This window comes from Hippichthys cyanospilos, chromosome 1, assembly GCF_059441005.1.
Source record: "Hippichthys cyanospilos isolate Australia breed blue-spotted pipefish chromosome 1, RoL_Hcya_1.0, whole genome shotgun sequence".
Classification (NCBI taxonomy): Eukaryota; Metazoa; Chordata; class Actinopteri; order Syngnathiformes; family Syngnathidae; genus Hippichthys; species Hippichthys cyanospilos.
Genome location: NC_142369.1, coordinates 28210978 through 28224450, shown reverse-complemented (window position 1 = coordinate 28224450; position 13473 = coordinate 28210978). Strand labels below are relative to the sequence as shown.

The 13473-nt window shown below is 37.1% G+C and overlaps 1 protein-coding gene across 7 annotated transcripts in view; it reads right to left on the bottom strand.

The window, feature by feature from the left end:
* Positions 1-9081: 9081 nt before the first annotated feature.
* pbx3b (pre-B-cell leukemia homeobox 3b) overlaps positions 9082-13473 on the bottom strand; it is a 65473-nt gene continuing 61081 nt past the window's right edge. For all 7 annotated transcript variants that reach the window (XM_088424054.1, XM_088424089.1, XM_088424071.1 and 4 more), the window contains one exon: positions 9082-10623. In XM_088424054.1, the coding sequence (XP_088280180.1) occupies positions 10531-10623 (93 nt within the window). In that variant the 3' untranslated portion in view covers positions 9082-10530. The remainder of the gene's footprint in view (positions 10624-13473) is intronic.

Genomic DNA, 13473 nt, shown 5'->3' with positions numbered 1-13473 from the left:
CTCATCAAAAAAGAAAATGTCCATGTCAATTTGATAAACGACAGCTCAAACCAGCTCAAACCTAAGATACAAATGTATTGCCAAGTTATATTTTGTTATGAGGTTGTGAGGCAATGGCGCTTGATCATTTTGTCCATGCACAATAAATGACCTTTTATTGAGAATGTCAATAGGAGGATCTGGTTACCTATGTTGAGTGAGGGGGAGGAACTTAATTGCTCCCAGTGAGTGCAGTCTGAGGACTTGATTAGACCTTGAACCACTTCTCATGTTTTTCATTTGTGTGGTGACGACCTTCCTCCTGACTCAAATCAGCTCGGGCTCATTCCACGTCTAGTGCTCTCTGGAGATTCATGCCCCAGCGACTCCGACTGCTCCGAGAGCTGACTTCATTCGGGTAACTCTTACTTTTAAAATACCCGTTAGTTCTATGAATAGCGCACATGCCATTATATTCATACTGGATGATTCCTTTTCTTCATCGTATTTAGAAGCCGAGGAAACATGAGCGTTTCGATATGTACTGAGCCATTTGAAAATGGAAACCATCAAAACTAATGACTAAATATATGTGCGGATGGCAACGTAAAGCTAATAAAGTTGTGATTGTAAAATTAATGTGTGAAAATGCAGACTGATGATTAGAGATGCCATTTATGTGTTTATTTAAATGAATGTATTTCTCTCTCTTTTTTTTTTTTTTTTTAGATCAAAGAGCTGCGACAGGAAAAAAGGGAGAAGAAGCATGGAAATCACAATTACAGCACCCCACTGACCCACCTGCTATTAGCAAGATGAATTAGCTGGGTCCATGCTAGTGACAACAGCTACAGAGGGGAAAATGATCCTGGTGCCGCAAAGACTTGGACTCCCAGACAGCAGCAGGAAGCAGACAGGGGCCTATGGACCCCAGGGAAGGGGAGAGAGACATGAATAAGATAAACACCTTCACTAAGGCTGCAGTTGTGTAATGGTGACAGAGGTTTGCTCCATTTTAGAAAATGAAAGAAAGCAGTCCAACACAGTCCACAGTGACCATAGATTTTCTTTCTCAGGAACAAATTATCGTGGAGAAGCTATATTTTGGTGAATGTAAGATCAGCAGTGTTAAGCAAGTTACTTCAAAACTGTAATGCATTATTTATTGCTTATTACTGTCAAGTAATTTGTTTACATTACAATGTTACTGTAATTGAAATGTAAGGCATTACACTACTATTACTTTCATATTACTCTCACCACTATAACTGAAAATATGGATTTGCCATTCTAAATGTAGCTCATTGCGCTCATTACACATCTAGTGTAAGGTTGGCCTAAGCCTAAAACCAATACGAATCATTTCCTCTGTATTGTATTTTAAAAAATATAAATCTAAGACTTGATACAATTTTTTTTTCTTGTATTTTAATCCCATTATAATTTAGCTTCACAGCATAGTGTTGCATTGTCAATGCTGTCGGCAAAAACAGTTAACACATTTCATAATTTCAATGTTAAAATGCAAACTCAAGATCAGTTGACTAGGTTAGGGACATATGTTTCAAAAATAGATGGTTTCGGTGGGTCTAACGTTAGCAGCTCGCATATATCATTGTTATTGTGTATCATTTTGATACACATTGACCAGAACTATTTATAAGCTATTATTAATAGCAATTGTACAGTGAAAATTAGCATCAGCTTACCTTGTCGTGATTGTTGGTTCCGACAGGGATCTTGCTGACAGTTTCCAAATGCTGAGGAATCTACTGTGGAAAGTGACAGCCTATCTCCTAAAGAATCTTCTAACTTCTTGATGTCGAAGTGAGAAATAGCGAGAAATAGCTGTAGTAGATCAGCGTGTGAACATTTTGCCCCAGACTTTTCTCCTCCGATCTCACAGTGTTTTTGGCGAGTGTTTTTGGGGGGAGAAAAACAACACTTTCAGGCTGGAAAATGCGTTGCAACTAATTACTTCACTCTCATTTGTAATGATTACAATATTACATTACCCCATTACAGTAAAAAGTAATGCATTACTGTAATTACATTACTTTTGTAATGCATTAATCCCAACACTGAAGATCAGTATACCAATATTTTTACCTTTAATTTTTCACAGTTATTTCCCTTCTGAAGGGGAAGTTAAGTCTTCATGAAGGAATGTTCTAAAGAGCTATTAGGAATAATATTGCCTTTGAGCAATACAAATAAAGCAGTAAAATCCATCCATTCTCAGCCATATCAGGAAGACAATTTTGCCGCTTGCTGTCAACTAAAAATGTCATCAAAGTTGCTGAGGACCGGAAATTCTTTTCTACACACCTAACTGTTACATATCAACAGTAATAACGCTCTCATGCTGTAGATGTCCTCTGCAGACAACAGCTTATGCAAAATGGGATGAAACCAGTGTCAGGTAAAGCCTAGTAGGACATTGGAAATGTATTTGTGTCACACAATGTTTAATGTATAAACGTTCTGGAAATGTGGAAAGCACTTCAGGAATCTTCTATGTGTAAAGTGCAAATTTGCATGTGGTGAACAGATTATGCAGTTGCAAATATAACACAAAAAAAAAATACTTTTACTTTCAAAAAGCAACCGAGTGAATAGCACCTACACCTCACAGTTCAGAGGCCACAGGTTTAATTGCAGCTCCAACCTTCCTGTGTGTAGTTTGCATGTTCTCCCCATGCCTGATCGGGTTTTCTCTGGACACTCCAGTTTCCTCCCACATTCCTCTCAACATGCATGGTCGGTATGTTAGACGCTCCAAATTGCCCTTGAGGTATGTTTGTGAGTGTGAATGCGTGTTTGTCTATGTGTGCTGTGTGTTTGGCTGACAACCGGTCTGTTATTGTTACACTTGTGAAGGTCAGAAGTTGTACAGTATGGTATAGTTATAACATAAGTATCAAACCAGTCCTTGAGGGCCGGTATCCTGTGTGTCGAGAGAGTGTGGACGAGAGAGAAGGTTCGAAAACGTGCAGGATACTGGCCCTCAAAGACTGGAGTGGGACACCTGCGGATTATAATATAAATATGACTTCATGCCAGCAGGCTGGTTATTTTGCTGTCCCAACACATGGTGTCACCTCTTTTCTAGTGACATTGTTCAAGTTTATAATCTGCAATCTCTGCAAAAGGGGGTACCAAAAACCCCACCCTTTTGGTCTGTTTTTCCCTCAATATTTCATTAATTTGTTATTGATATGGTTTCAGTCAAAGATTACAGGGTTTTGACATGGGACTCGATCTTTGTGCAGCTCGCAAGTCTAGAGCAAAGTGCTGTCAAACTGTGTACATGGGTGGGTTTTATCTCTTTAGGTATTTTCCTAGACGTTGCGAGTGACAGAATTGGGCATAATGTGGCCAGTGTGGGATAGACCGCCGGCATCATTCACAATATTTAATCTTTTTTTTTTTTCATGATAATGATTATAATTTGTTTAGTAAATCTGTTTATCCAAAAAATTCAGGGATTCTACCATGCATGTTGTCAAATGGAAACCATCTTTGATTTACCCTGGACCCATCATAAGGTTGCTGTTAAAATATTTGAGGATAATGATGATAATTAGTTTAATGACATTTCTATAAGAATTTAGAGGGACTATCCCATTAATCCCATTATGGCATTTGTGGAAAAAACAAGTCGCAGAGCGCAGAATCTATGTTTTGTCCTACTTCATTATTTGCTCCATTATGGAATGTAGTCTGCTCGGGGAGGTGTACAGAATAAAAATTTCATTGTGTAGTATTACTATGCTTATGACAATAAAACTCTTGAATCTTGAATCTGTTTGCTTGCTCCTCTCTCTAAACTACCAAAATCCCATTTACATCCTGCGCCACAATATTGACCAACTTGTACTGGCATGAAAATGAAGATGCGCCTGCGTGCATGCCAAGGTCACACCTATTTCTTCGACCAAACTAACAGAGCATCTGGGCGAGGCAGCCGATGTGCGGCGGAGCGTCCAGGGACACGCAGCGCTGCTTCAAACACGGCGATCAAGGCTTGCACTGGCATCAAAATGCGGTTGTCCTAAGTCCGCGGATGCCAGTTTACCAAACTAAAAACGAAATAGGGCCCTCAGTGTGTTCACCCCAAACGGCCAAAATGCATTTACTGTAAATTGATCATTACTTTAAATCCCCGATGTCAGGTAAAGATCCCACCGGGTGGCTTGTTTAAAACGCGACAAAACAATATGAAGGCGTTTGCGATCTGAGGTTGTAGACAAATACTATATGTCCTCCATAGGACTGATCTGTATTTGTTCTGCTCTGAATCATAGGTGGCCCAAAGCTGTCTTGATAAATAGCTTCTCCAAGCAAGTATGGTGTATGCTCTCTGACACTATAGGTCACATAACCTTGTTGTCAGGACTAAGACTAATGCAATGTGAAGTGTCAAGTTATTATACTGAAACTAGACTGTGGAGTGCAACCTGAGCCACTGTGGTGATAGCAAGTCGGAGAACAAGCCAAGGTGAATGTAAAAAGGTCATAAAAGGGGGAGATACAGAGCAAATGAGCGGGTATGGACGGCAAATCCTCAGTACTAAGTGGCTCTTGTTGGAGGGGGAAAGAAGCACTGTGGGTCTTGGTGGCCGGCGTAAATCATAATTGGCTACTGGTGCATGCACAGCACAATGCTCACTTTATAGTCACACATCATTCCAGGCAGGCAATGTGTGTGTTTATTTCAGGAAAACTAAATAATGCAGTAATAATCCTCCTCGCCCTGTCTAGCGAGCAAATGTCTACGCACCTGTCAAGAATCTGCAGTGTGCTGTCTATTGAGAGTTGCAAGAAGAAAACATGGTATTATTACAGATCTCTGTACTGTAAATTGTCTGCAGATGGCAAAAACAAGGCACAGCTGTTAATACAGTGTGAAACACAAAATATGAAATATAAATATGTAGCCAGGGACTGAGAACAAACTGCATCATGCAACTAATCTAATGACTTCTCATTACACATAGAAGGTCTCAACCAACACATTAGGTGCTTTGGATAAAAAAGGGAAGGCCTCGTCCAAATTATAGTACCTTATTGTTTATGGAGAAAAGATTACAGATTTTGATCAATTTCTGTACAAATATCATTCGTCGTCACATTGAAATGTCGAGGGGATGGGTGACAATAGAGCAAATAAGCAAATAATGATATAGTTTGTTTAATGAATTGATTTCTATAATGATTCATGCACACTGTTCTCATATTTATGAATGAAATGCATTGATGGCATCCATCATAAACGAATGTTTGCGGAGCATAGAATCGACCTGCCAATGCCTCAGTTGTATTTACCAAAATTGCGTTTGACTGCACGTGCCACTCGTTAGTTGGAGTTTGAGCAGGTGTAACGTCCGTTTTCAGCCACTAAATTGTCAGGTGCGCTACATGCTTGTCAAAGAATATGGCGCTGTTTTGGCACATAACTGTCAAATTTCCCAAAAGGCAAAATGAGAAACCAATGCACTTGTTAAGTAAAATCTGTGAAACTGCTTGGGTAAATGTAGCTTCTGTGGATGCCACAGCACTGTGGGAGCATGAAAGTAGCATGACAAAGCTATTTGATGTTCCGACAGCAGCAGTTCCTAAATTACTAACAGAGCCCATTCACCTTACAATATTGTGTTTTTGTATGCATTTCATACCCTCTATATGCTCATATACTGGATAGTACCAAAGTTCCCAGATCTGTCTGAACCCTTTAACAATATAACCGTAATTACAGTATTTGTTTTGCACCTTAATACTCAATACTCACAACCACTTCGGTTTAATGCAGTGTCACACAGTTCTATGAACAATGCACAGTAAGCAATAAATCAAATTATGAAAACTAAGTCTTTTATCTAATTTAATAAGAACTCTAATAATATACAGTAAATGATATCTTGCTCTAATTTAATCGACACTTGCATGGCGCATATTTGCTAATGTAATTCTACATTTCCATATTTAATGGTGCATGCTTTTCCTTGTGCATTTTACTTACTTATATTGTCATCTTTAATGAACCTATGAGAATTCTCTAATAGGTATAATCTCAGAAAATGCATTGTCTTTATTTAAACGGGTCTGGGGCTAATTTTGTTGAGTACAGTACTTAAAATCCAGTGCTTGAAGTTGGGAAAGTAAATACATCTATTTGTAAAAGCATATTGAGCTAATAGATTCTAATGCAAATAGCCAAGAAGAGCAGTAATGAACCTTAAACTCCAAATGCTTTCATATTTCTTTTAGTATATGAAAAATGCATAGGCACGATATAATTACAAATCAGCATTTAGCTTTCGCTCAACGGTTTCATTGCTCTAAGTAACGACGAAAAAAAAATTAAAATAAAAGGACCCTTAGGAAACTACAGTATGAAGTCAAAAAGGGGAACTTTTTGGCCATGTCCACCAATATATTTGTCTATATTACTTTTGTTTGTAGGGTGGCTCTATGGTTTTCAAAGACAATGGGATCCTCAAGTCATCATTTCTTTTGCTGTTTTATAACACGGTAATGCGAGTCGACACACATTACAGTCCACATCACTAACCTCTGCTAAGTTGCTAAGTAGTTAAGTCATAATTTTCGTGAATGTATGAATACAAAACACATCTTAGTCTTCAATGTAAAAATATGAATTTAAAAAGTGACAGAAAAGGAAACAATGACTTACCCTGTGGGTGTTTTTGACACGGGAATGGGCTCAAGTTCAGAGTTGTGCTAGACACTGTGAACTAGTTCACCACAACCTGTTCTTATTCATGAAGAAAAAAAAAAAAAACTTGACTGCGGGGGGTTGCGTCATAGTCACGTAACGTTGCAAACAATGACCTACTGCAGATTAATGATTTTCACAAAGATTCTGCACCATTTCAATGGACGAATATGCTGTACTGGGCGAGTGTCTGTGCAAATTAATGAATTTAGATCCAAGGTGTTGCATCTCACTAAACTCTTTCCTGACCATCTACAATTTTGCTAACAGTTCAAATTTTGTATGTGCCTGTGTGAAGACTATTGATAGCGAAATTGATGGCGTTATCCCAGGTGGGATGAGCTGAGTACAACCAAAGTGAGTGATTTAGAGGAAATGAGAATAAATGGGTATCGGTTTCCACGTGAAATTGGTACTCGATGATCCATTAACTTTACAGCGACCGCAACTAGACTTCTATCTTGTACTTTGGGATTTCTTCCCGAGACATCACGCTGGTCTATTTTTTTCAAACCTATATTCCAGTAATCACAATGATAATAGAGTGCTGTTTAAATAGAAATAACACTTTCCGCAGAGATTAATACTGTACTATATGGAGATACACAGTGGTATGAAAAAGTTTGGGTCGATCATTTTCATTCATTTTCATTTTCAAGATTTTCCTCTTTAAATCATTTATGGTTGGGATCATCAAAGTGAAGTATAATTGCAGTCAAATAAGAATAATTCATTTATTTATTGATTCATATATTATTTTCAGGCACTTTGATGCACTTGGCTATTTATTTATCTTTTAGACTAAGCTAAGGTACCTAGTGAGGAAATGGAAGACCACAGGAACAGATCGATTGAAGGCCTGAAGTGGCAGACCCTGAAAAATCTCAGATAAGCAGAGGCAAAAAATGGTCAAACTCAACCCACAGAGCAGCTCCCAACACCTACTACATGATTTTGCTTCAGAAGGTGTCACTGTGCATCGCTTAACTATTCAGCGCATTTTGGGCAAGGAGATGCTATATGGGAGAGTAATGCCTTTTTTGTGCACATGCCCTTACCAGAGTTGCTTGACGTATGCAAAAGCACATTTGGACAAGCCATCTTCATTTTGGAATAAGGTGCTGAAAATCGACTTATTTGGACATGTAGTAAGAAGGGGCTGTGTGCATGATGGAAAAAGAAGACAGCATTCCAAGACAAACACAAACACTGCCAACAGTAAATTTAGTGGTTGTTCTATCATGCTGCTGGGCTGTGTGGCCAGTGCACTACCAATCTTGTTCAGGTTGAAGGTCGCATGGATTCAGTATCGCCAGATTCTTGAAAAATGTTCAACATTCAAGAATCAGTGACAAAGTTGAAGTTGCGACAGGGCCAGATACTTCAACAACACAACAACACTAACTCGGAAACCATCAAACCTAACTGAACTGGAGATGTTTTGTAAAGAAGAAAATACCTTCAGCCAGAATCCAGAGTCCAGGCCCTCATTGGAAGTGTTGAGAGAGTGTTATTGCAGCAGAAGGAGGTTCTACTAAATATTGATATCAAAGTGTTTATCTGCTATATAATATATTTTAATGGTAACGAACATCAATGACTTAAAAAGTAAAATCTTGAAAATGATCAGTGGTGGCCAAAGTTTTTCGTACAACTGTAACAGAGATATAACACGTTTCAATTTCAATTGGTGGCCTCACGTGGCTCACCACCTACTGCAAAACTATCATAAGGTGCAAAAATGTTTGTCTCTAATGCATTTACAAATACACATTTTGTAGTAATGATGTCATCCCCACAAATACATCTTGTGGAGCGCAGAATAAGGCCAAGTTTGGAATTTTGTGGAATTGTATGCATATGAAGGCACTTTGACTAGGTAGTCTTTTATATGTACATTTATGATAGTTTCGAACAAAAATATACTTTCTTCAAAAAGTTGCATTATTGCACAGTCATTTTTTCTTAAATGTAATATTTATTATTAATTATTATTATTATTATTATTATTATTATTATTATTATTATTATTATTATTATTATTATTATTGTATTATAACACAGTCCTCTCCGAAATCAAATTATGGGTTTCATTCCTCTCCAATAAAAAAACAAAACAAAAACAAAACAAAAAAACATCCCACGAGGTTGTTTTAAAAATAAAATAGATAAGAAATGAAAGAAAAAAACAATTAAACACCATACTATACATGGCTGTCTTTTTGGAAGTAAGAAAAGTGATGTACCATACACAGTTTGGACTTTTTTGAATGGTTGTATCACTCTTGTTTGTTTGTTTTTTAACAGGGAGTTTATGTCTTATTTAAAATGAGTCATCACACAAAAGAAAAAAAATACTGTCATCAAAGCAAATGTTTTATTTATGTTTTAAATTACACAACTACCACAAGGAAGACTCTTCAGTCCAGGGTGTCGTCCGGTTAGAAAGCAACACTAAACATTTTTATTACATTTGAATCACTGCCACAAATCATTTGTCATGACTTTCCAGTTTCAGAATCACATACAATAGAAAAAAGAGAAAAGAAGTTTGAACCCTGTTGCACAGAGCTGGAAATATACAGTTCTGAATACTGAAACTTCTATGCATTACAGTCTTAATAGTGTTTTTTTTTCATTGTTTTTTGGGTATGTTTAGTAATAAGATAAGCAACATTCAAAATGTTTTTTTAGTATTTACAACAGTTTTACTGTTAATTTATCGCAATTTTATCGTACCCTCTTCATAAAAGCCACAAACAAACAATGCACGCGCTCTGTTATTTTTTTATGGTATTAATGTTATCAGATTGACTTTTTTGTCCTTTTAAGCTGCAATATAGCAACAGAGTTTTATTAAAAGATTAAAATATACATTACATTACATTGAGAACGAGGAAGTTTACAGTGCTGAAAGATGTTATCAAAACAAGTAGAAGAATAAAAAAAAAGTAGGGCAAAAAAAAAAAACATGGTGATGATGTTTAGAGGTAGTATGTGAGCACTCTAAGCTACGGGAATGGTGGGATTTGCTGCTATGAATTGTAATGAGACAATAAAGCTGTGTATTGATTGTTGGTAATTGACATACTCTTAAGTTATGTTTTGTACAGGTGTCTGCGTCACTGGACCATGGGAGTTTGGATCAGTTGAGGAGCATTCGATGACTTCCAGTATAAAATGTTTACATATGTACATATCAAACATAACATGATAAAATATGGGATGATGTCATGTTGTGGTAACGCAATCAATTACATTTCTTTACGCTCCGGACTGAATAATCATTGGCTTGTACTCATGTATACAGCTGTAATGTAAATCACACCTTGGAAGTAACCACAAAGCTGCTGTTGACCTGTCAACAGTGGAACTGTTGCAGTCACATTAAGAGCTGCTTTAACACATTTGTTATAAGGACACAAAGAAAAACATCTTTTTAAAATAGGAAAAAAAAAAAGTTATCACGTACATTTGACATTTTAAATGTCATGTAAATAGCCATCCTGTATTTTCAATACAGAAGATAAAATGAGCTTGATGAATGTCAGCGGGCTGTTTGATATTTGCACATGCAGTATGTGCACTTACCCCTCAACAAACATCTGATTTACAAAGAAAGCACTGAGTCATGAAAAGTTGGCTCTTCATGATAAAAAAAAAAAAAAAATGTCATCCTTACATGTGGAATGTAGTCATTACAAATGCACAAAAACCAAATGTGGCATGAAAATGTTTTGGAGGTCCTTTGCAGTGGTGCCGCCCATTAAAAGTCCTTGCCCAGCTTGTAGCTTAAATGTATGAAGAGTATATCAGTTGGACGTATCCGAGTGCACGCTGCCAGGTCCCTCTGTGGCAGAAATGACTGAAGACGGGGTTGTTGCATCTTGCCACCCTCCATTTGTCTGAGACACAAACAGGGGAAATTTGAGATGACTATCACATTTCCTGCAATATGATTACACAACAGGCTTAATCACAACGTTGAACATATCTCTCAAACTCCAAACTCATATGAGTCATTTTATGGCATCAGATGCCTTTTTGTTTTAGGGGAAGAAATGTGTATTACTGTCCACAAGGATGGTATTAAATATGAAGGTTGGAGTAAATACAAATATATACAGGCAAGGAAAAAATTAAGAGACCATCCATGCTTCATCAGTTTCCTCTTCATTTTAAATGCCTAGAGGAACATACAATACCTTTGTATGGACAGTTATACATGGAAAAAAAACAAAAAAAAACAGCTCATGAAGGTTTTTGAGCTGATGGAGACATCTCCAAAAGTTGTATTAGTAAAATCCAAAATCATACATAAATAACTTGGCATTGTACTGCCAAAAATGTGTTTTCACTCATTGTGTTTTTTGTTGTCACTTGATACACATTTAGTGGCACCAGAATATAAAATAAACAAGACATTTAAAAATAGAATATGTTGTATATTGGAAATGAAATTGAAGAAGACCTGTCCATTGCAGTCTACAGGTACATTTCATGTCAATTCACACAAATCCCGGGAGAACTGTCAACCGAACAGTCATACATACCTCTTCTTCGTGTTGCTTGCATTTTTTTTTTCTGCTATTAGTTCCTTATGATGTCACGCTAAAAGATCCAAAGTTTGAGAATCCTAGCCCAAACCATTTCCACTTATGGCCTTTCACCGTTGGGGTGCTATGTCCACTTTTGGAATCTGGGAACGGCACACTAAATTTTGGACCAAATTTCGCAGTTCTTAGCTGTAGATTGAAGGTAGATAGAGACCTGTGAAATGGCATGTCTTTGTACTCTGGTCTTATCGATCAGAATCTGGGCTCAGAAATAATATAGATTTACTAATGTTAGAGATATCAATGATTGTAAAATTAATGCAATTTAATAACACCTTGTTTTGTTTTTACATTTTGAATGTACATAGCTTTCAAATGTTTTGTGTTGGTGGAGTTTCAACTGATTCATCGTAAGAGAGAACTCTATATGTAATGAGAGAGTTTCACGGGACTCAGACCTTTAGTGGGGTCTCCATGGGACGAAACAATCATTTTGGCCTCCCTAATTCTTGTCCCTTTTCACCATGTGAGCACACGCTGACGGGAATGAGCTTTTTACTGCATCATTAGTCACCTTTGATCAACATTCAGAGCCAACAAAAATGTTGATTCTTCAACTCTCTGAACAAAGCTTTTGCATATATTTTTGGGATTATTTTGTTTATTAAAAAAGAAAAACCTGGAAAGTAGGTCAACTTTCATAACTGTTTACCCTATTCCAAGGTGTTTCACAATGCAATTTTAACAATAATCCATAGCTTTCACTATTCTGACTAAATTCTTGACAGCTCCAGCTAATAAACCATAGTAAATATACACATAATACAAATAAACATGCAAAAGAACAAAATAAAATGAAACTACAATTAAAACTACATAAAATAAACATACAATAAATAAACAATGAGTCTACAGAAGTTGCTGGATGGAGTCTCTCCCAAATGATTATGGGCACCGGACAGGGTTGATACAGTAGACATGACATGTATATATACTATATCATAAAATTTTAGTAGCTCGGTAAAATGTACGTTAACATTATTGCAAAGATTTTTTTCGACACGTCAAGTTTGCATTACAACTTATTATAACATCCACTCTTGTATTAACTACGTCCTGTCTCTTAATGCACATTCAGCACTGCATTTGATTTTGCCAGACAGTTATTGGAGTAGGCACACATTGTTTACATTGAGATTTCCATATATATTTGTGTCATAACATCGTATGTCTTTTACTGCCTGCAAACATCCATTTTTTAACACCTAATGAACTGCCTAACATGCCTCCTTCCTGAAAAACCATGATCACCTTTTGGGCTAGCCTTTGAAATAGCTGTGAAACAAGCAAAGAGACAAATTTGTGTTACATCCCAACCAATGGCAGAGATGCCTCAAATCAGTGTCTAAGCAGAGTTCAGCAGCGTCCGGCAGCTTGTCGCTACATATTTTCCTGCCAGTCAGGAGGAGGGAGGGCTCGGCCTGGGTGAGGTGGGGAGAGCTGAGTGGAAGTGACAAGGCAGGGCCTCGCCAAGAGAGCCAGTCTTAGCCAGCCTGACTTTGCCTCGCTCTAGGCATGACCTAGCCTTTACTGGATCCGTCTACGTCACCATCAACAACGCTAAAGGTTAGTCTATGCTAATATGTCTACAAAGCACTTTTTGGATGAACATAGAAGCAGTGCAACACTACCTCATTCAGGGATATGATAATATGTTTGTGTGTTTGTCTCTTGTTGAACAGTATTACTTGTTTATTTTAATTCATTTATTGTTTATGGAAAATGTGAGGATGACTCAGTCGTGCCCGTTGCTATTTTGGTCAGGATTGTGCAAAGCTCCAGTGAGCCACTAGGCACAGGTCTACAGCACACATGGAAGTGAGAAACCTTGTGAGAAAGTGAAAAACACTTGCTCTAGCTGGGGGCTGACGTGTCGGAAAAGCTTAGAGTAATAAGGCTTCAGCAGAAACAAAATGACACCGGAAGCTACCGGTACAGTCCATAGAATTTTCTTGCATAGAAACTGTCACCTATTTTATACACACACGCACACACACACATACATACATAAGTTGTAATATATATATATATACATATATATATATATATATATATATATATATATATATATATATATATATATATATATATATATATATATATATATATATATATATATATTACAACTCAGATATGTAT